The sequence below is a fragment of the Ictalurus punctatus genome, chromosome 1 (assembly GCF_001660625.3).
Source record: "Ictalurus punctatus breed USDA103 chromosome 1, Coco_2.0, whole genome shotgun sequence".
NCBI lineage: Eukaryota > Metazoa > Chordata > Actinopteri > Siluriformes > Ictaluridae > Ictalurus > Ictalurus punctatus.
In genome coordinates, this window is record NC_030416.2 from 23,426,162 (window position 1) to 23,448,607 (window position 22,446).

At 38.4% G+C, this 22,446-nt stretch overlaps 2 protein-coding genes across 4 annotated transcripts; one reads left to right on the forward strand and one right to left on the reverse strand.

The window, feature by feature from the left end:
- Window positions 1-3,505: 3,505 nt before the first annotated feature.
- Window positions 3,506-20,268, reverse strand: trmt11 (tRNA methyltransferase 11 homolog). 2 transcript variants are annotated; one of them, XM_017476539.2, is made up of 13 exons: window positions 20,145-20,268; window positions 19,870-19,935; window positions 19,507-19,580; window positions 19,075-19,156; window positions 18,890-18,982; window positions 17,929-18,063; window positions 17,416-17,572; window positions 15,600-15,680; window positions 14,484-14,648; window positions 12,875-12,947; window positions 11,900-12,034; window positions 8,655-8,775; window positions 3,506-3,797 (listed from the first exon to the last, which is right to left on the reverse strand). In XM_017476539.2, exons 1-13 carry the CDS (start codon window positions 20,220-20,222, stop codon window positions 3,645-3,647), a joined length of 1,413 nt encoding a protein of 470 aa, XP_017332028.1. In that variant the 5' UTR covers window positions 20,223-20,268; the 3' UTR covers window positions 3,506-3,644. The 2 variants fall into 2 exon arrangements, with proteins under 2 accessions (XP_017332028.1, XP_017332037.1); XM_017476548.3 differs by having other exon boundaries at window positions 19,507-19,625; window positions 20,145-20,216.
- Window positions 20,269-20,296: 28 nt separating this feature from the next.
- si:dkey-29b11.3 (actin-binding Rho-activating protein-like) lies at window positions 20,297-22,446 on the forward strand. Of its 2 annotated transcripts, none has more exons than XM_053683010.1 (2): window positions 20,297-20,453; window positions 20,908-22,446. In XM_053683010.1, exon 2 carries the CDS (start codon window positions 21,438-21,440, stop codon window positions 21,897-21,899), a length of 462 nt encoding a protein of 153 aa, XP_053538985.1. In that variant the 5' UTR covers window positions 20,297-20,453; window positions 20,908-21,437; the 3' UTR covers window positions 21,900-22,446. The 2 variants fall into 2 exon arrangements, with proteins under 2 accessions (XP_053538985.1, XP_017332051.1); XM_017476562.3 differs by having other exon boundaries at window positions 20,298-20,453; window positions 21,340-22,446.

A 22,446-nucleotide genomic window follows, 5' to 3' on the forward strand; every position in this document is an offset into this window, starting at 1 on the left:
AGGTTTTCTTTGGACAGAAACAATGCACAACTGGCAATCCAGAGGCTCTCACACATCTGGTGTTAGTCTTTGCACACAAAGGCATATGTTTACATTGAATTTAGCTGAAATCCTCCCACAGGTCCAATCAATCAAAACCAGTATATGAGGAACTTTATCAGATCGGTGCTGGGGTACTTAATTGGCCTTTGCTTCAAGCTGACCACCCTGTGTCTCTGTGTCTCTAAGGGAGTAATGACTATATCAGTCTGGCCCTAGATATTGCTGTTTAACCATTCCAAACATCTGACTCAGCATTTCAGGCAGGCTTTTCACATGAACCAGAAGGTAGTCACAGAAAGATGAGCTATCACTGTCTACCTTTTTAATCAATTTGCTCAGTCAAGGTCAGCACATGCAAATGTTCAAACCTGAGAACAAAGGAGAGAAATATAAAGATCTCTTCATATATACTCTGTATGTAATATACAATGCGAATATTGGGAATAACAGTAGAGAGTCATTAGAACAAGCATAGATACATTATACATCTTAAATTAAGTTCTATACTAAATTAAATTTATATAAATGGAGGATATTTCTTAGACCTGGTCTTAGTTGTTACATGGTGGCAAATTTCCACGATGGGGAAAAAAAACAACAAGCTTGGACTACACATCTGTTCCTCTGTATGGGCTGTTTGTTTACTTGGGTCGAAGTGAAGGAGAGAAGGGGGAGTCCTCATGGCTTATCCCAGGAAGCCAGAATGGGAACTTGAAACTATATACACTGAAAAAACCCTAGCATCAAGTGACTGACTTTCTTTTGGACAGCGTATTCAAAGCAATAGCTCATTGATAAACATTTGTGGAAGCACAGAGCACCACAAATTGTGGTGGAGAATTCTGAGGTGGATAACTGCATGGCCACTTGTAAACTGTGGTTGGGAAAAAAACAAAAGCTGCTGACAAACTGTGAAGAATATAGAACTAGGGGGTGGATATTTGGTCTCGCCTTGGCTATTTGTTCTCTTCTTTCCCTAAACATATTGTGGCGTGTGTGGGTGAATGAGAAGCATTTGTTTTTGCTACCATCTGTATCTAATAAAGCAGTCTCCACTGGCCTCCTTAGTTTGTTAAAAGAGCATGTGCTTGTTGTTTTTGCTGGTTATTAGTTTTATTGGCTGTTCATGAGCATCCAATTTAAACTTCACAGCTCATTTACAAACAAAAAGAAGGTATGCAGATTAATGTCAATTAGGATATTTTCAAGTACTTATAACAGTGAAAGCCAAGCCCTGATATGAAAAGTTAACATATATAGTTTTTTTTTTTTTTTTTTTTCCCTAGGCAAGAACTGGCTTTAAACTTTGTGAATATGACACGAGTTAAATTCACAATGCCTTAAAATGACTTATTTGAGCAACACAGCCAGATAATTTAGTATTAAAATGTACAGATATATAAAGTTTTTCCAAAAAGTGAAGGCTCCATCAATATTCCTTCAGCAAATGTACATTTAGTTGACAATATGGTGAGCACTTAAGTTCGTTGACTCATTATTAAATGATGCATACAGAAAGGCCAGTGTGGTTTTGTTGGTTTGGCAATTTGAAGAGTTAACTTGTATTTTTAAATGAGGAATATTCAAAAGCACAATTAAACACAGTAGTTTTCGGCCATTAACTATATGTACACTGTACCGTATGAACAAAAGATCAAAAGTCCCATTCCAGATTTTCAGTCCCCCTCTGCTGTTATAATAACCTCGGCTCTTCTAGGAAGGCTTTCTACTAGATTTTGGATTGCGGCTGTGGGGATTTACTCATTCACCCACAAGAGCATTATTGGGGTCAGGCACTGATGTCAAGTGAGGAGGCCTGGGCCATGTCAGCGTTCCAATTCATCCCTGAGGTGTTCAGTGGGGTTGATCTGTGCAGGCCACTCAAGTTCTTCCCAAACTTGGAACACCGTGTCTTCATAGAGCTCGCTTTGTGCACAAGGGTAAGGGCATTGTCATGCCGGGACATGTTTGAGCTAGACCCCTTGTGAAGGGAAATTGTAATTGTATAAACATTCCATACAGTTGTGTGCTTCCAGCTTTGTGGCAACAGTTTGGGGAAGGCCCACATATGCATGTTACGGTCAGGTGTCCTCAAACTTTTGTCCATATAATGTAATTGAATCATTATGTTAAGCATTTTAGCTAGTGTACTTCAAAATATAGCCAGGGGATGACAAAATATAAACATTAAAACCCCAAATTATATTGCAATACCATGTACTCCAACCTCCCAACTCACTCTGCATGACAATTTACAATGTCAAGTGCTCTTGAAAGTTTCGCTCATTTTGGAACTGCCTTACCTCATCCAAAGCTACTTTACTATTGGTTGTTGGGAAAGTTTGTGTGTTAAGGTTTTCTAAAGCTGTTTAGTATTTCATTCATACTAGACACACTATACATCGATCATGGCCTTACAGTGAACTCTTAGAAAAGTTCCCTAACACTGAGGCAGGCCACACAGTTCAGATTAATTAAGAATGATAGCCACTCCATTATCCCAATGACACGATATTACACTCGCCAATCAGATTGTGGTATTGATATCTGTTGAGGATGCGAAGGCTGATGACGGCAGTTGCATTACTGATCTCCATCGGCATGCTGCAGCTGTGGGATTCATGAAGTGGGACCCCAAATACCAAACCATTTATTCCAGATATTTACTCCAAATATTATGTGTCATAATGACACGTTACTGGTCTGTACGCATGAGATCACAAGGAGGTATCCAGGTGTTTCACCCATTGTCTGGAGGTTTACAGAACCAGATTAACATACATAACTAGCAGTATCATGTGTGTATGGTGAAAAAGTTCTAGCCTTCAGTCTTGCTAAACATACACAATACTGTCACTTCTAATAATATACTGCTGTCTCTGAAGATAAGTAATATTCTAAAAGCAACCATCACACCAACCAAGACGAGCGAAACCTTGCAACTAACAAATTATAACAATGAAAACAACAAGAAAAATTTCACATGAGATTCGGTGACAGCTGGAATGTACTATCTGTAAGGTAAGCTCTTATGAAATAACTTCTACCTGAAGACAATCCTTGCAGAAACACTTGGATGTGCATCCTTTTGATTTATAATATTAGATTTATGTCCAAGCAAAGAAGAACAATTGCTTTCCTTAATGTTCATGGATCAAATTTATGTTGAACATAAATCTCCCAGATGATTTTCTTGGAGTTAAATTCAAGAGCAATTCATTAATCAGCTATCTTAACTAAGTTCATACAACAGGAAGCAGCAGTCCATCATCCTCCCACAATGTACAGTAGGTGAACCTGCCTCTACATCATTGCTACATTTGCTACGTGCAAGGGATTACTGCAATCCCTTTCACACTTTATCTAAATACGCAATGATAATGCAGTAATAAATAACATCAGATCCCTTTCGGCTTGCTTTCACTTGAAGTGAGATATAAAAGAGAACACATAAAAAAAAAAATGACAAGAGGCATGCTTTTTTAATTGAAATCACATTCTGAAGTAATGCATGTTTTAAAAGAAGCAGTAAAAAGTAAATTACAAAGAACTCTCATAAAGTAATAGGCAGTATAAATGTGTTCATTTAAAATCTTAAAATTTTATCCATTATTCTCCTTTGTTCGATGTGGTTCTTTTCCGTTGCCTTTTCCGTTCTTTTTGGTGATGCCACTGAAGTATTTCTCCCTGAAGGAGTTATGGCCTTGGTACGGGCTGAATCGTGGGTCTGCTAACTGTGCTAGCGCGTCTGACTTCTGTAAGAAAACACAGATGTATGTCAATATGACAGGATAATTATTATTTTTATTACTGGATATTTTATACTATTATTAGGCCATGAGGTTTTTGGCACAATGTTTGCCTTGCTGTCCAAGCAACAGTACTACCTGTATTTATTGTACACTTTTGGTGGATGCAGCAGAAATGTTCCACATACAAGACTTGTTATTTTTATTCAAGTGAGTCCCATAAACTGCCAGACATTATGAAAAAAATAGACAAATATGAAAACTTGCTCAAAAGGTTTCCACAAGCCATAAACTTGTTGGGTCAAATTATCTATTTGTTTCCAAGCGAAGTTGAAGTTGTTCCAAAGATCACTGCAGTCTAGTGTGCCCGGATCATCTTTTTTCATTTAACAATTATGTCCCCAAAAGAGAATTTAGGAATTTTGTAAACTCAGAAAATAAAGCTCCACCATTACATCAAGGACAATTATCAACAAAATCAATTTACATTCTGCTATCTTGTTTGTGTAGCTCATAAGCTCACAGCATAATGTGTAAAGACAGAAAAGCATTAAGCTCCTCAGTTTCTGTATGAAGTTGAGGCCAGGTCATTAGTAGGGCCAATTGATGGAGACCAGGAGGAAAACACATAATGAGGTGCAGGAGACATGAAGAAATGGAAGTGAATAATCCACCACTTTGCATCATCAGTGACACCTTCAACTATTTCCATTCATTTTAGACATCGTTTCTGCCAGTCAGGCTGAATCCAGGCTTACCCCAACACCAAAAACCCAAATAACAGAGTTAAAGTGGAGCAATAAAGAGGAGAAAGAGACTGAGTGTGTGTGGAAAAGACAGAAACCAAGCCTTCATCAGGCCCTGGGTGTTGCTTGACAAACTAACACAGTGACGTTCTACACTTTTTCAAACAACTTGACAGCACACTGTATATCTGACCATAATTCAAGACAGATCCAGATCCACACTCAGACATTTAATGTTTAACATGTTAAACATTTACACATAGATAACCATCGGACACTACTACAATTTCCACCAAAATTGATGCCCCCCCCCCCCCAAAAAAAAAAAAAAAAACTAACACAGCTGTATTTATGTCAGAGTTTATGGTAGAAATCACAACGAATACAAGAAACTTCTATGGTTTATCAGCATGTTTCTTGAAAGGTTGATGGATGCTGCCTACAATCACTTTTATTAGCAGATGCTCTTATCCAGTGCGACTTACAGAAGTGCTTTGTAGTCTCTATCCAAAACACATCCTCCTGCTAGTATATATACATACATACATACATACATACATACATACATACATACATACATACATACAGTATCTCACAAAAGTGAGTACACCCCTCACATTTTTGTAAATATTTGATTATATCTTCTCATGTGACAACACTGAAGAAATGACACTTTGCTACAATGTAAAGTAGCGAGTGTACAGCTTGTGTAACAGTGTAAATTTTCTGTCCCCTCAAAATAACTCAACACAAAGCCATTAATGTCTCAACCGCTGGCAACAAAAGTGAGTATACCCCTAAGTGAAAATGTCCAAATTGGGCCCAATTAGCCATTTTCCCTCCCCGGTGTCATGTGACTTGTTAGTGTTACAGGGTCTCAGGTGTGAATGGGAAGCAAGTGTGTTAAATTTGGTGTCATCGCTCTCACACTCCCTCATACTGGTCACTGGAAGTTCAACATGGCACCTCATGGCAAAGAACTTTCTGAGGATCTGAAAAAAAGAATTGTTGCTCTACATAAAGATGGCCTAGGCTATAGGAAGATTGCCAAGACCCTGACACTGAGCTGCAGCATGGTGGCCAAGACCATACAACGGTTTAACCGGACAGGTTCCACTCAGAACAGGCCTCGCCATGGTCGACCATGGAAGTTGAGTGCACATGCTCAGTGTCATATCCAGAGGTTGTGTTTGGGAAATAGAATTATGAGTGCTGCCCACATTGCTGCAGAGGTTGAAGGGGTGGGGGGTCAGACTGTCAGTGCTCAGACCATATACCACACACTGCATCAAATTGGTCTGCATGGCTGTCGTCCCAGAAGGAAGCCTCTTCGAAAGATGATGCACAAGAAAGCCTGCAAACAGTTTGCTGAAGACAAGCAGACTAAGAACATGGATTACTGGAACCATGTCCTGTGGTCTGATGAGACCAAGATAAACTTATTTGGTTCAGATGGTGTCAAGCGTGTGTGGCAGCAACCAGGTGAGGAGTACAAAGACAAGTGGGTCTTGCCTACAGTCAAGCATGGTGGTGGGTGTGTCATGGTCTGGGGCTGCATGAGTGCTGCCGGCACTGGGGAGCTACAGTTCACTGAGGGAACCATGAATGCCAACATGTACTGTGACACACTGAAGCACAGCATGATCAGTATGCAGTATTCCAGCATGATAACGACCCCAAACACACCTCCAAGACGACCACTGCCTTGCTAAAGAAGCTGAGGGTGATGGACTGGCCAAGCATGTCTCCAGACCTAAACCCTGTTGAGCATCTGTGGGGCATCCTCAAACGGAAGGTGGAGGAGCACAAGGTCTCTAAGGTCTCCGTGATGTCGTCACAGAGGAGTGGAAGAGGACTCCAAGGCAACCTGTGAAGCTCTGGTGAACTCCATGCCCAAGAGGGTTAAGGCAGTGCTGGAAAATAATGGTGGCCACACAAAATATTGACACTTTGGGCCCAATTTGGACATTTTCACTTAGGGGTGTACTCACTTTTGTTGCCAGCGGTTTAGACATTAATGGCTGTGTGTTGAGTTATTTTGAGGGGGACAGCAAATTTACACTGTTACACAAGCTGTACACTCACTACTTTACATTGTAGCAAAGTGTCATTTCTTCAGTGTTGTCACATGAAAAGATATAATCAAATATTTACAAAAATGTGAGGGGTGTACTCACTTTTATGAGATACTGTATACATACACACACACACACACACACACATACATTTTTATACATTTTAGACAGAGAAAAGCATTGATGCATGTCTTCTTTGTACACTAAGGGATGTTGGGTCCAAAGAAGCAGTGCTAGAGGCATGTGATACAGAGAGGGGTGTGATAATTGCTTTAAAGTAGGTAAGTGCTTTCTATTTTGTCTGTTTTCTATTTTTAATACATTGTGCCACATTTCAAGAGTTGAACTTATGCTGATGTGAATGCTTAAATTAGTTTGTACAGGATTTCCTGGAGTATTTTTGTGATTGTTGGAGCCAAAATCTTTGCCGTTTTTTATTTTTTAAAGAGTGTTTTTTGTGCTTTTTCTGTGGAAAAGTACTTACATTGCCAAAATTGCAGTTACAGGAAACTACTTAGTGTGGGTTTTTGCAGTGATGCTTGTTGGTAAGTGCGACCTTTTATGCTCATGTTCAACGCACATGAATCGAAGAGGGCATGATGTGTCATGGCCCAAATCTGTAAAGAATCTGCGGTAATTGTGAAAAATTGCAAGCTCCTCCGAATACTGTGGAGTTTGCTTGAGTTTGCATTAATTTCTGTGATCGAAAAAATTTTTAATCTTTGAAGGACTGTTAAATAGTCAAAAGCTTCCCCAGCCATGATTTTCATGACATGTAAGGGGTCGGTCACTAGCTATTCTAAGGTAAATCATAAAAATATGTCGATGTTCTCATAAAGGAAAAATATTATCTATGACCATGAAGTGTAATTTATTAATAAGTTTTATTTGCAGACGAGTGCATGGAATACTCCACTAGATATCAAAGAAATAATCAAATGTAAATTCACGTAACACTGCCCCAGTTGCACAAAGAATAACGATGGTTACTGCATGACTAATCATGTAGTTATGTAATCACATACATACTCATATATTAAGAAGTGAGGATGCAAGACTAATTTGTGAGATAATTCTAGAGACAGGAAATGATAAGACATTTATAAATAATAATAATAAAAAAAGGTCAAATTTCACGAAAGCTTAATTCAGTACTACTGTTTCAGTAAGCAAGCCTCATTCAAAAGGCTGAGAAACTCTGAGCGGGGAAATTACAGATGACTGAATGTACATGAAAAATAACAAAGTGCCATGCAAACTAAATATTTATTTCTAAGAAACCGTGAACAAAAATCTATTATTGGCTGAGAACTGCAGCCGTGATCACATGAAAGCGATCAGGCTCTCCTGAAAATGAGGAGGAGGAAAACAGCAGCAAAACTATGAGCTATGAAACGTGACACGTTATATATTCCAGGTTTGATGCACAGGCAGCCTGAGACACATGCCAGTCTTCACAGATAAAATACCGCTCCTTTTTGTGTGTGAATGTTTCACGCAGGCATTTATGGGAACAATTTGGGGTTTTGAAGTGAAACGGTTGTCAAATACAAAGATTAATTATTTTCAGTAGAACGTGTGATTGAGACATTAAAGTGTAGTATAAAAAAAACGAGTCAACCACAGCCAGATGGTGAGGTGGTAAGCAATACTTTTAACTAACACACATATATTATCTCTCTCTCTCTCTCTCTCTCTCTCTCTCTCTCTCTCACACATACATATATATATATATATATATATATATATATATATATATATATATATATATATATATATATATATATATATATATATATATATATACATATATATATATACATATATATATATATACATATATATATATATACATATATATATATATACATATATATATATATATATATATATATATATATATATATATATATATATATATATATATTTTTTTTTTTTTCAAAGGAAACACATACACACACTCACACAGCACACACACACACACACACACACACACACACACACACACACACACACATGTGCACATGCAGATGCAAACAAACCTCTGGCTCTTTGGTCTTCTCCATAGTGATGAGCCTTCGGGATGTGTGGCTGGACAGACTCTGCTCACAGTTGCTGATGAGTGTGAGGCAGGGGTGTAACGGCACCATCTCTTCACAGTACCTGTGACAACCATGAAATATATGACTCATCACTCTATGTTCAGACGACTATTCATTCTCTATGTACGTGATTTCAATGACAGCAGCAAGTGACTCGATTCCATGCAAATCCAAACGATCCCTTTCTCAATCCCATGGTATATGTGGTCTGACGTGTCTTTCGGTTTCATTCAATTTCCCACTCACAACCAGAGTTCCTACCAGCAATTGGTCCTGAATTACTGTATGGGATGCAAACATGGAACTTTAGATAGCATAAATTGATTGTGCCTCTGGTGAGTGTATGTTGGTAGTACACATAACGCACAGCCATGTTTAAATTGCCAAAGAAGCTCGTACAATGCCTAGCACGTCACATGTATATCAAACAACCAATGTTCACAGGTATTAATGCATTGCTTAATTTGTGTTTAACTCGCTAGGTTTCTAAGCTGTATATAGTTTCTGACTGGGGAACTAAAAAAACACTGGAAAAAAACAGTGCATGCCTACAAGTGACCACAGTAGCGGCCGCTATACGCCCACAAGAGGCAAACAACAAGCAATAAAAGTGACTTGTCACTTGCTAGTATGAACAAAAAACAAAACAAAACCCCCCTCCATTTGTGTTTTATATGAACATGACGTCTTCCCTTCCCTTTCAGTGGCCCCTGCCCCAGAGTGTTTACACGGCCCACTGAAAGATACACATACAACCTCTGTTCAGAGGTTTACATGGTGCTCCTGCTGTCACCTAGGAGAAATATTAAACATGGCTTCTTTCCGGGAAAGCATACTCTAGAGACCCAGTTATAGAAATCACCTGACAGCTCTTCTTCAGAATACAGAGCTGTCAGAGTGGTTTGATGCCACCGCTGCTGCTGGATGCTTTCATAAGACTGATTAAGTCCGAACGCATGTGGATTACATTCCGTTGGCTTTAAGACTTGTGGTGCCTGTGCTGCTAAAGGTTCCAGACATATTTTACCTGAGCCAATGTTTGTTAGGATTACGCAGTGAAGGAGAAGACAACAGCGATGAGAGCAAAGGCTTCACATTATTTATGAGCTTGAATGTTTTTGCTTTGTGTTACTGTATACAGCTTATGGGATTTTGTGGATCTTTTCTACAACTGCTACCAAACAGGCTCACCGTTTATCTTTATCAAGTTGTTAGAAATGATATGTATACAGTTCAACTAAATTTGGTTAGATGAGAACAGGTTCACTGATAAGATTTTTTTTTTCTATAAATAGAAGATGTAATAACATCTATATGAGTAGTGAATTGTAAAAATGATTTGCTGACGCACTAAGACTGACACAAATCACCCTTTTAAACAAAAAAAATAAATAAATCACACTGACTCACATTTCTGGTGTTCTGGTGGCTTACAAGACATGGCAGAAGAAATTACAGTTCATGAGCTTACATGTTAAGCAGAAGCTGATGTTCGCTTCTTCTTCTTTTTTTTTTTAGCTGAAAAATGCGTCAGATAGCCACGTATGTTCTGGTCAATATTGTCAGAGACGCTGCTGTGGCTGGAACATTGCAACAGCTCTGACATCAATAAAGTGGAAAAGGAGCCGAGTTCAAGAAGCTGCAGTGTGTGTGTTAATGCATGGCGGGGGCTGTGCTCCATCTGCACTGAGGTGTTTAACTGCTGTGGGGGTTGATGGTGAGCTCACTGGCCAAACCTTTGTATTCCCCTACGGAACGTCCACTGATTCCCGAACTGACTGTGGGCTTCCCAGTGGCACCGCAGCACCACATTTCTGTGGCAGTCGTCCATTCTTTAGACGTTGCTGTTTATAAACAACAGTGTTGCTACACACACTGTTACTCTAGATACAGTCTGTCAAAGAGACCCTTTAGATCATCAGTAAGAGTAAGAACTACTTATGAACCTCCTGTTCCCGTTTTCTTATTTGCTCATTCCAGTATGAGGCTGTTACTTGACACAGCAGAAACTAAGCTAAGTACAGTTAGAGATTTTGACACACATAAGTTCAAATAAATACAGCCTGTCTCTTTGGTGTTTCCTCCCAAGCCATAGACTTGAAGGACTGAATACTAATGCATAAGAAGGAGCGTTCTGAATTGACAGATAACATGATTGACAGCCAAGCCGAGGCACTTCCATGTCCTGATTGGCTGGATATTGTTGGTCCTCATCATTTGATTGTTTTTGGCTGCCACATAGACTGGAATTATCCCTCAGAAAAAATACTTAATTAAAAGCTGCATGGATGTAAAGTGAACTTCACCAAATATTACCAATCTAAAAATAACTGACCCCACATTTGAGGGACAATTGTTCTAAGCTGTAAAACCAGGCATAAAATCCAGTTGCATATATATGACGAGAACTTGGCCTCCTCTGAGGTCTGTGTGGTCATGGCTCTCACTTAAATCCCTTTATGTCTGTCATCGGAGCCTTACACATTCAGGTCAATCGAAACAGGACACCCATATCATCCCTAAATTAGAGCATGACCCTGTTTAATCTAGACATTTGTTACTATGGATTAACCCTGACTCAGTTCCCTTAATATCACTCAGGACAAGAAGAGTGTCGTACTCCTATTATTATAATTCTTCAGACAGGCAGTATACAGGCCTTTAACTTGCGATAACTTTTTGTGTTGTATAAATAGACCTCATGTACAATCCTAATATGTTACTGTCTGAGTCAGCAAGCCTGAAGGACAGAGTTTCCCCACAAAGATAAAAACATCTATTGATGGTGGCTTGCATGTCAGATGAGGTAAGTGCTGACTATAAAATAGATCATCCCCCTCTTCTTCAATTTTGCTCTTCAGCCCTGTAATCAGTGGCCAAATGGACATGACTGTGTGTAGTCAGCATCCCTGGGGGGTCCCTTAATTCCCACCTGCTCCACAGGCAGCAGGCCTCAGCAGGTCAAAATGAGCACGCTTATAATTATCATGCAGGTTACAGCTCTCACAAAGCGCCACGCTGCCCCCTAGTGAAACATCTGCAATAAAGCCGAAGATTTATACTAAAAGTGGATGACTGTATAGCTAAAAGCCATCAACATGACCAGTTCAGTTCTGACCATTGCTAAACAGACTGAACAGTTTTTGTCTTACTGTAAGTGAAGTGAAATAATAACTATTACTTACTCTGGTCTGTAAACTGGTAGCCAGTAGACCAGGCGTCCACCGAGGACCAAATGATGAGCTGCAAAATTCAGGAGATCAGCAAAGATGTCACTTAGATGGTATTCCATGGAAACAGGGACATGACTCTCACCAGCACTGCACGACATGACAAAACACAGCAGCACATTAATGCACAGAACTTCATTTATACAGCATTTTACATACATAAGGTATATAAAATAAGGATATGAATACAGTAATGAATATAAAGAGTAACAAACGAAACCAAAACAACAAGACGTACAAAAACACTGGTTTCTTAGTTTTTCTACTAGTGTGTTTTATTGGTTTGTTGTCAAAAAGACACATAATTAATGATGCCACATACCACTAAAATCATGCCGCATATTATTTAACATCTTACTGTAGTAATTTTCCTGCCAAAACTATTTCTGTTGTGGTTATTCTTGACAGTCCATGTAACAAAAAAAATTATCAGCTGAAGTTAAACGGAGAAAAACAGCACAATAAATGACTTTTTCATTGCCTGCTTTGGCAAAAATTTCACATTGCTAAAATAGTTTTTGCATAAAATTCCTTGGATGGAAACCTGGCTAATATCAGACTAAGAACAAAAAAGCAAGACGGGTTTCACAAGACGCTGATTAAAACTATTAACATAATGTGTTTGCTAAATATCTAAATGCATGTTTCCCTAAATACTTGGTGCATGAAACCTAGGAAATGGGTCTGTATTTTTTTTGTGTTGTAGCCAGCACTAGATTTTACAGAGCACTATAAAACAGGCTGTAAATTCTTTGTGTGAGACTATTCTGTCAGAAGCATTTTAAAGTGCAAGTACCATTTTAACGGGTAATCCACTACTTCAAATGAGCTCGAACATCACTGGTATCTGATGCCTGGTTCATATTTTAATGGGCGAACTGATGTCATTAATTGGAATAAAATGAATTGAGGGAAGCATAATAGACTTACAAGTTCTCAGGAGGAGTCGTGATCTCTTTGTGAGAACCTGTCCTCCTTGTCGATTCACGAATTCCGTAAGGAGCTGCAAAAGAGCCAAAACAGAAGACTTACGATCTAGCACTAGAAACATAAAATGAAGATAACATGGTAAATAGAGGGTGTGTCAGTGTCTTGGTCACAACAATAAAAAGAATCAAATATAAAGCAAATAAATAGAACAGGTTTATATTTCATCTGCGTGAGAATCATAGTGGAGACACATCAGTAAAAACAAAGAAAGGCTCTGTCTCCAGTGATCATATGTTCCGTCATATCACATACACATCAAAATCAATATCTGCTGATTTATCAATTTGTGCTGGATATTGAAAAGATACTACTTTGTGACTATCTCACCTGGATACCACAGATTTGTACATAGGAACTGCTGTGTAATCATACACACCACCCGGTGCTTATTCCAGGGCTTCTATTCATAATATGCTGAACATTCTTTATACACAATAAGTACCGTTTGCCTCTTAGATCCTTGGCATCCCACAATGCCGATCCATCGCAATTCCCTGTGGTCTATCATGATTTCAAATAACCCAAAAGATATTAAAATGGTAAAAACGGAACTAAAATACTAAAAGCAGAATACTCCTCATTAGAAAAACTATTAAAAACAGCAGTAAATCATATCCACACACCTGCTCCCCAGTCATGAAATACTTGACAACCAATTTCTCCTAATAATAATCTCCTAATATTTTTATCACATTCCCATAAACCTATACGTTACTATAAAATATTAGAGAGCAAACCTTTCATAAAATTGACCCAAGTTGATGTTTCCTTACCTCACATTGTCATGTAGTGTTATGTTCCTTATCATTCTTAAACAGTACTCTCCTGGCTCTGTGTTACATATGAGCCTTGTGCTATGTTATGTGTGTAAATAAAAAAAAAAAAAAAAAAAAAAAAAAAAAAAAGGAATGCTTGACTTTACACTTCTACAACTGTATACCGTAATGACTGATCGTTGTATATTCTCACTATCTGGTGTCATCCAGAGGAAGAAGAGTTCCCTTTAGAGTCTGGTTCCTGTCAATGTGACTTCCTCATGTCCCTCACCTCTGGCTTCTTCTTTAGGGATCTAAATCTACATCTGGATTTCTGTAAAGCAGCTTTGTTACTATATCAATTGTTTAAGGTGTTATACAAATAAGATTGGGGCGAAAATAAAAGAATTTAACTGAATTACAGACATAAGCAAAAGCTGCATAAACTTCAAAGCACATCATTCACAGTTCAGTGTATGTGTAAATGAGCTACCTGACCAAAATCACTGCGATAGCCAACTGAAAAACCTGAACAATCTGGACTCATTTGCATGATTTATAAAATTAGGTACACATCTGCAGTTTGATTAAATTTATACTTGTTCGTGGCAAAGGTGGGAGTAACAACAGCATTTTAATCACATAAAATGTATGCTACTGTGCATGTATATGAATCTTTGATCTTGGTTTTGGCATATGACAAAAATTGGGGCATTATTTTTTTTCTTTTAAAAATGCTATAAAAAATGCAGGTGTGTTGTGAAAGGGTATTAAATCCTTCTGCAGAAACATACGGTCTGTAATGATGGTGTCAAACAGTGCACCATTCCTCCATACAGGTTTTGAGGCATCAGACACCATGACATCCACATAAAAGCACTCCGTCCCATACTGCCGCAGGTTCGCTCGGATGTTCTCATCAGGACCTCTCCACTTCTGATTCTTCCGGCTGGCTTTCCCTGTAAACCAGACATAATCCAGTATTTGACTACATGTTGCTTCATTGCTGCTAAGAGACTACACTGCTGTGAAAAAGTATTCGCCACTATCCTGATTTCTTCTGTTTTTGTGTACATCTCATACTTAGTAGTTTTAGATCTTCAAACGAAATGTAACCTATTGCAAAGGCAACCTGAGTAAACACACAATACAGTTTTTATTTTATTTATTTTTATACCCATCACCAATGTGAAAAACGAATTGTCCCCTTAAACTTAAAATCTGGTTGTGCCACCTTTAGCAGCAATAATCGCAACCAAAGGCTTACGATAACTGGAGATCAGTCTTTCACACCGCTGTGGTGGAATTTTGGACCACTTTTCTTTGCAGCACTGCTTTAGTTCAGCCACACTTTGAGATAATGGCTCTCGCTGAGGTTCTTTGGAGTCCCAGAGCCTTTGAAATAGCTTTGTAACCCTTCCCATACTGATGTATTTCAATCACCTTCTTCCTCATAATTTCTGGAATTTCTTTCAACTTTGGCATAGTGTGTTCCTGGATAAGACCTTTTAACCAACTTCATGCTGTTGAAAAAGTTCTATTTAAGTGTAGATTTGATTGAACAGGGTTTGCAGTAATCAGGCCTGGTTGTGTCTAGTCCAGCTGAACTCCATTACGAATGCAGTTTCATAGATTTGAGGAATTCGTAACTATGGTGGCAAATACATTTTCACACAGGCCCAGCTGGTATTGGATAACTTTATTGCTTCAATAAATAACATTATCTTTTAAAAACCGTATTTTGTGTTGCCTTTGTTTTAGCTTAGATTTTGTTTTCTAATTTCTAAAACAATTTACTATGAGATATACACAAAAACAGAAGAAATCGGGCAAATACTTCTTCACACCACTGTAAATAAGATTTAATAAGCACAGCAAGTATGCTCCAAATAACAGAACTTCTCATTTACCTACTCCATGTATAGTGTTATAATCGATGTCGGTCCCACACACATAAGCTCCAAAATGAGAGCATGCTACTAGAAGACTACCTAGACAAGAAAAGAAAGAAAAAGACAAAAAGAACAAGAAAAGTTTAGCAATTTAGTTTGAACATTTTTTAATCCAGAAATATCCTTGTTAATGGTTTTAATATTGCAGGATCTAAAGTTTGCATAGACAGCTCTGTCCAGACATGTCCAGGTCTTCCACTGAACCTGGTAGGAAATTAACACATCTGGCCAGCAGATCTCACACCTCCCTTAGAGAATGACTGGCACAACAGCACATGCCTGGCAAAAGCACTACTGCATGCTACAAGCACACAGAAAGAACCTCAGAACTATTAGATGTGGTTAAAGTTATATTCCACCCTAAAACAACATAAGCTCTAGATAAAAATATAAATGATGGTCATTTTCTTTGACCATGCAGACTCGATCAGTTTTAACCACGAATGCATCCTCTTACATTTCAGTTAATAAGTTTGGTATAAGTCAGTCGCAGGACTGTAATAATGGATAAATGGATAAATGCAGCAATTTCAAAGGCAACATTATTACAGAAAAAAGGACAAACGGGTGAGTAAAAAATAATTCATATTTTTAAACTGACGTGTAAATAATTTAACATGCTAGCACGATGATTTGACTGTAACGCCGTCTCTTTTACAATAGTCCTTCTCACTCATCACAAGATCGAATTAACGGTAGGCCTACCCCAGATTCTGAACAAAGTTGGTCAGCTTACATATCGATCAGAGGCTACTTAATCGAATTGAAATGTATTTTGTACTATGGTCAAATATCAAATCCCTGCCTTATTAACTGAAATCGTATCATATTGTGTTAAAGCCTGAGGTTTACACCCCCATATGATAGAGACTTACTGTAATGGTGTTTTGCAGTATGCCTTTCCAGGAAGCTGACTCGTCTGTTCAAATTTCACTCACAGGTCTAAAGACATTTGGTACTGTAATTTATTTCAAATTCAATTCAAATAAGCCCCGTAGAACATGGCACGGTGGTGCAGCGGCCTCACAGTTTCAGGGTCACTGGTTCGATCAGGAGTTTGGGTTATTGTCTGTATGGAGTTTCTGTACCAGTGATGTGAAGCTCAGATCATTTTACTGACTCAGATCTTTGAATCTCGTTCAGCAAAATGAACGGATCGTTCATGAACGACACATCACTATTCTGTACATGCTCTTTGCATGTCTCTGTGGGTTTCATCTGAATTCTCAGGTTTCTTCTAACCTCCCAAATAAACATGCCAGTAAATGGAATGGCCATGTTTGTCAAGGCGTGCACGTGCGCTTCAAAATAAAAGCTTGTGCACAAGTGTGGAAAAAGTGTACCTTTAGTGGTAAGCTTTATTTTGGATGTAGAGAAACCAAAGGCATTGGGCATCATATTTATGCAATAAATAAACAAGTCCCTGGAAAATATATTTTTGACCGTCATTTCAAGTGCTCATTCATTTTTATGCCTTTTTGGATTTAAAACAGCTTTATGATAACTAAATGAGTCAGGACAATATTTAATTTCAGAAGTACTGTTTGTGCCGATATAAGATAGAAAACATGATTTGCAGAACTTCAGTTATAAATTTACAAAAAATAAAACATTTAGGTGTAGGCAAAATGACCCAAAATGGCTTGGACCCCATTGTTGCTCTGTCTGCACTTCTGCATAATCTGCACACTGTATGCACACAATGTAAAAATAAACCTATCCTACATTTCACATCATAACTTACTGCTGGACCTGCGGGTGTGTTTTATCTCACCTGTTCCAACAAAAGGATCATACACCAGATCATGTGCTTTTACTTTGCCGTGGTTGGCCATTATAAAAGAAAGGCCTGCGTCCATGCTGGTGTTCCCAATGAAGTGTCTCTTCTTCACACTGTGAGAGCGGATTAGCTCCCTCTGTCCGTCTGCAATCTGGGAGAAAGTATTAGTCAAAACCATGAGCCAGATATCATTCAAACCTTTAAAAATACCAAGTACTAATTTACTACAATAAATAATTTAAGGTACAGATGGGTTGCACTAATTAAGCCAAAACCCACCTGTTTATCAGTAATGCCATACAACATGTGAAATTAAACTGATCTATTAAAGCCTAAAATTAGCTTGGCTGTTTTGCTAACAACTATCAAGGCTTGGTAACATATTCAGAATTAAAATGCGTCTTGATGCCAATTTCTGAATCAATTCATGAGGATGACATTTACAGAAAAGACCAATTAAAATAAATAATGTCTAAATAATCTTTAGTGCCTAAAATGCTCACTTACAAATCTTCCAAAATACATGTGGAAAGGCTCATCAGGAATGTCATTAGGATCCAGTCCATAATCTTCTAATAAGCAGAAAATGTGATCAGGATCCTTCAGATTGACTTTACCTTGAAAAGGGAGAAAGCCCAGGGCCTGTAGGGGGACAGTTGGTTAGTTTTCTGCACTATTAATACTATACAACATAAATTCAGCCATAAAACAAAAAAGTCTGTATTTACTGTGGTGCTTGAAAGTTTATGAATCATTTCAAATTTTCTAAATATCTCCATAAATATGACCTAAAATATCATCAGATTTTCACACAAGTCTTAAAAGTAGACAAGAGAACCCAATTAAACGAATGAGACAACATTATTATACATGGTCATGTATATATTATACTTGGTCATTTATTTATTAAAAATGATCCAACATTACATATTGCAAAAGTACATGAAGTTCTAGGATTAGCAGTTTGATTTGAAGGTGAAATTAGAGTCATCAGGTGAGAGTGAGCACCCTGTTTTATTTAAAGAACAGGGATCTATCAAAGGCTGACCTTAACAACACATGTTTGTGGAAGTGTATCATGTCATAAACCAAGGAGATTTGTGAGAACCTCAGAAAAAGCATTGTTGATGCTCAAGAGGCTGGAAAAGGTTACAAAACCATCTCTAAAGAGTTTAGATTCCACCGATCCACAGTCAGACAGAATATGAACAAATGGAGGAAATGTAAGACCATTGTAACCCTCCCCAGGAGTGATCAACCAGCAAAGATCACTCCACGAGCAAGACGTGTAATAGTCTGCAAGGTCACAAAGGAACCCAGGGTAACCTCTAAGCAACTAAAGGCTTCGCTCACATTGGCTAATGTTAATGTTCATGAGTCCACCATCAGGAGAACACCGAACAACAATGATGTGCATGGCAGGGTTGAAAGGAGAAAGTGAAGAACTTTGCAAGAACAGCATACTTACATCTATCTTCTCTATTCTGTCTTTGAACAATAATGTCTTGTTGAAAGTGTAGACATTAATCTTGTATGTTGATTCTTGTTGTAGAAAAGGAGTCTATGTGCACACAATTCATAAAAGTTAGTGAGATGAAATTTATACAAACACTAAATGGTTAAATTAACCAATCGAGCAACTGACACACACACCATGCGCTCTGTGGGGTACTCCAGTACTGACAACTTCAGCTCCGAGACTGTCCTTCCATGACCCCAAAGCTCAAATGCAGACCTAAATATGTATTTAAATGTGTACAGCAACACTCTAAGTAAAAGACTTTCATAGTATAGTTACAGCATGATGACACCAACTCTTACATTTCCATTTAATCATTTGGCAATCACTTTTATTTAACGTACACTACAAGTGATGTGGAATAGGCCAAGGATACAGATAAACAGATGAGGGAAATAAGCCTTTCTGGCAGTCCCTGGATTTTAACTAAACTCTCCAAACACGAGTGCAAAACTGAACCCGCTGACCTATAGTAATGTACAGTATATGATTTATTCCTTATGCTTATTCTTTGCCTGGAAAACAATCTCTGATTAGTTTGTCTGCTCAATGTCACTCACACCTACTTGGCACAAACTGTTCTTGCCATAACACTCCTTACGTCATCCTCTGATAGGCCATACAGGCGCCAAAAGGGTGACTGAAGGGGGAAAAAAATCACACCATTGCTTTGTTAAGAGAAAAGCTGTAAAGAAAAAAAAAAAAAAAAGCTAAGCAAAGACAGAAGCAAATAAAAATGATTGTACACAGATCTAACAGCAATGCATTTAATTTCTCTGTATAATTAGGTACTGAAAGCCATAAGCTTCCAAAAGATATTCCCGGTTCTATTTTATAACATGATATGATCTCATTGACTTCATACTGCTATAAAACTTGAATATAAAGGTTACGTTAAAAACATTTGTTAGTTGTTATACTTGTTTTACCCGTTCATTGAAGGTTTCTGTTGGAACACACTGCTGACCCACAATGGATAGCAATGATTTTATCTCCTAAAACAAACAAACAAAAAAACAAACAAACAAAAACAATTGTACATGCATTCATATATTTAGATACATTACTTCTGATGCACATTATTAATCAACCTAATTATCGCTTCCTAACATGATTTTACAGTAAGCCTTTAAATTCATAAAATCAAACTTCTTCATCGAGCATAATAAGTGGTTATGCTGTTTACAAGTTTAGCATTACATACCGGTAATCTGAAGTCGACATTGTCGTGTGCTAAATGTAATAAATATTGCCGGCATGTTTTCCCACAGTGTAGCGCCATATCTCAGTGCACCTAACAAAACAGTCCGGTAGGCAACGCCGCCTTCAAAAACACAGTTCCTACCTAGCGCCGCCAACCAGATAGACACTATTAGTGAAGGGAAGGTCTGATAGGGGTGTTTTTTGTTGTTGTTGTTTTTCCTCTTGTTATCATTTGTGCTTGGTATTGTTCGGAATACTCGCGGGTACAACATTTGTAAAAGATTCTGATGCAATGCAACACATGAATAATGTAAGTACGTTATTGTTTATATATATCTTTGAAACTACCAGAGACGACACACAGATGATTTTACTATCTTTACAACCAGAGACAGGTCGTTGTGTAGTCCCGGGAGCTTTCTTTCAAAAGTGCTCAAACTTAGCAAACCTTTTGGGTTTAATAATCAAACATATTCTTAATTTTTTGTAGCATAATATCTCAAGGCGTCACTCGTGCCCTTATTGCCCATAATTGGATAAAAAATGCACTAATGCATTCCATACTTGAGAAGGTACATTATCAGAAAAAAACAAACAAACAAAAAAACAAAAACGTTTTACATGTACCTGTTTGTTTCCCAAGGTATAAGCAATGGAAATAAACCCACAAAAAGACAACAGTTCCAATTATGTGCATTCATTATGTCCCTGAACAATTATATTTATATTGTCCATCCATTTTCTCTACCACTTATCCTACACAGGGTTGCCGGTGAACCTGGAGCCTATCCCAGGGAACTCTGGGCACAAGGGCAGGGGACACCCTGGACGGGGTGCCAACCCATTGCGGGGCACAATTGCACACACAGTCACACACTACGGACAGTTTGGAAATGCCAATAAGTCTACAACACATGTCTTTGCAATGGGGGAGGAAACAGGAGTACCCGGAAGAAATCCCTGAAGCACGAGGAGAACATGCAAATTCTGTGCCATTCCCCCTATATAATATGATATGATATAATGCAATACCTACAAAAGACACATTCCTTAGGCTGCCACTCAAGTGACAAGCATTACTCAAATTTTGTACATTTTGAATGTATTATTTCTGAGTGTATCTCTAGTTAAGAATAAAGACAAGGACTAAGTAGAGCAGGTTAACATTGTTTGTACTTCTGTTACATTATTCATAGGTTTGCTGTAGTTTGATCTCCTTGGTGTCCTGCAAACGACGCATGAAGATGAGCACTAGCACTCCTGGTGTGTGTCAGTCCAGCACAGAGATGTTATAATGTTCCTCATGGAGAGAGACAGGCAGACCCCTGAATACCATGCAGCTTCAGTGAAAGAACTAACACAGACCTGGCAGAAATGGTCTGAAGATCACAAGGATTATCAGAAACACAATCCATTCACTAGTGATGAGGTGATGGCCTTTTGTCCTGAGTGGGGTCAGGAGGACTATGGCCGACCTCCGGAGGGTTCTCGCACTGAACGCAGAGGCAAGGAAGCTCACTCCCATATTGCCAGAGAGGTGATGGTGCTGTGCCAGATTATAAGAGAACTTGGGCACAGGCGAGAAGATGGGAGACGGGAAGTTGAGTTTGGCAGACTGTTTGAACATTATGTCTCTATTTCGAACAAGCTAGTGGGAGTGCTGCTCCGGGCACGGAAACAAGGGCTAGTGCAATTCAAAGGGGAGATGCTGTGGCAAGGAAAAGATGATCGAGTGCTTATCTCACTGCTTCCATAAACAATTCTTAACATACAAACAAATTATGACGATTAAAATTGTATAAAGTGCTTTTGGATAAGGCCACTATCCTTGGTTTTTCTTTAAGTGAGTTCCCAGTTACAACAAAGATTCAAATCTGCCTTGAGTGGGCTCGGCTCAGTGACACATGCATTAAAGGAACAGTGTGTAATCTTTAGAACCCACTGCTGTCTGCTCAGAAAATTGAAACTACAATGAAAACATTTACATGACTTCCTATACCTCCCAGCTGCCTCTAACACCTCTACTAAAACTATTCATGCTTTGTCAGTTTCTGTTTAGGATAAATAGGGCAGCTGTGCTTTTGCTGGGGTTGGAGTATGATTTCATACTCGGTTTAAGGCATCCCAGGTGTCGTAAGTAATCTATGCATGAATATTTGCATGGATTAAAAACGACAATATATTCATTTGTCCATAGAAGATACCAGTGTACGTTTTTCATTAGACTACAAGCTGACGTTGCACATTAACATGACAATCATTTTGTATGATTTATTAATAAAAGTGGCAGGATTTACAGTGCA

What these genes read in the sequence shown, in the direction of transcription:
- trmt11 (XM_017476539.2), bottom strand. Translation starts at nt 20,222, where the DNA reads ATGGCGCTACACTGTGGGAAAACATGCCGGCAATATTTATTACATTTA. An exon ending in ACGACTCCTCCTGAGAACTT is followed by an intron (nt 12,035 to 12,874) that starts GTAAGTCTATTA and finishes CATGTCGTGCAG; the next exon opens with TGCTGGTGAGAGTCATGTCC. An exon ending in CTACCAGTTTACAGACCAGA is followed by an intron (nt 8,776 to 11,899) that starts GTAAGTAATAGT and finishes TGGTTGTCACAG; the next exon opens with GTACTGTGAAGAGATGGTGC.
- si:dkey-29b11.3 (XM_053683010.1), top strand. Translation starts at nt 21,438, where the DNA reads ATGTTCCTCATGGAGAGAGACAGGCAGACCCCTGAATACCATGCAGCT.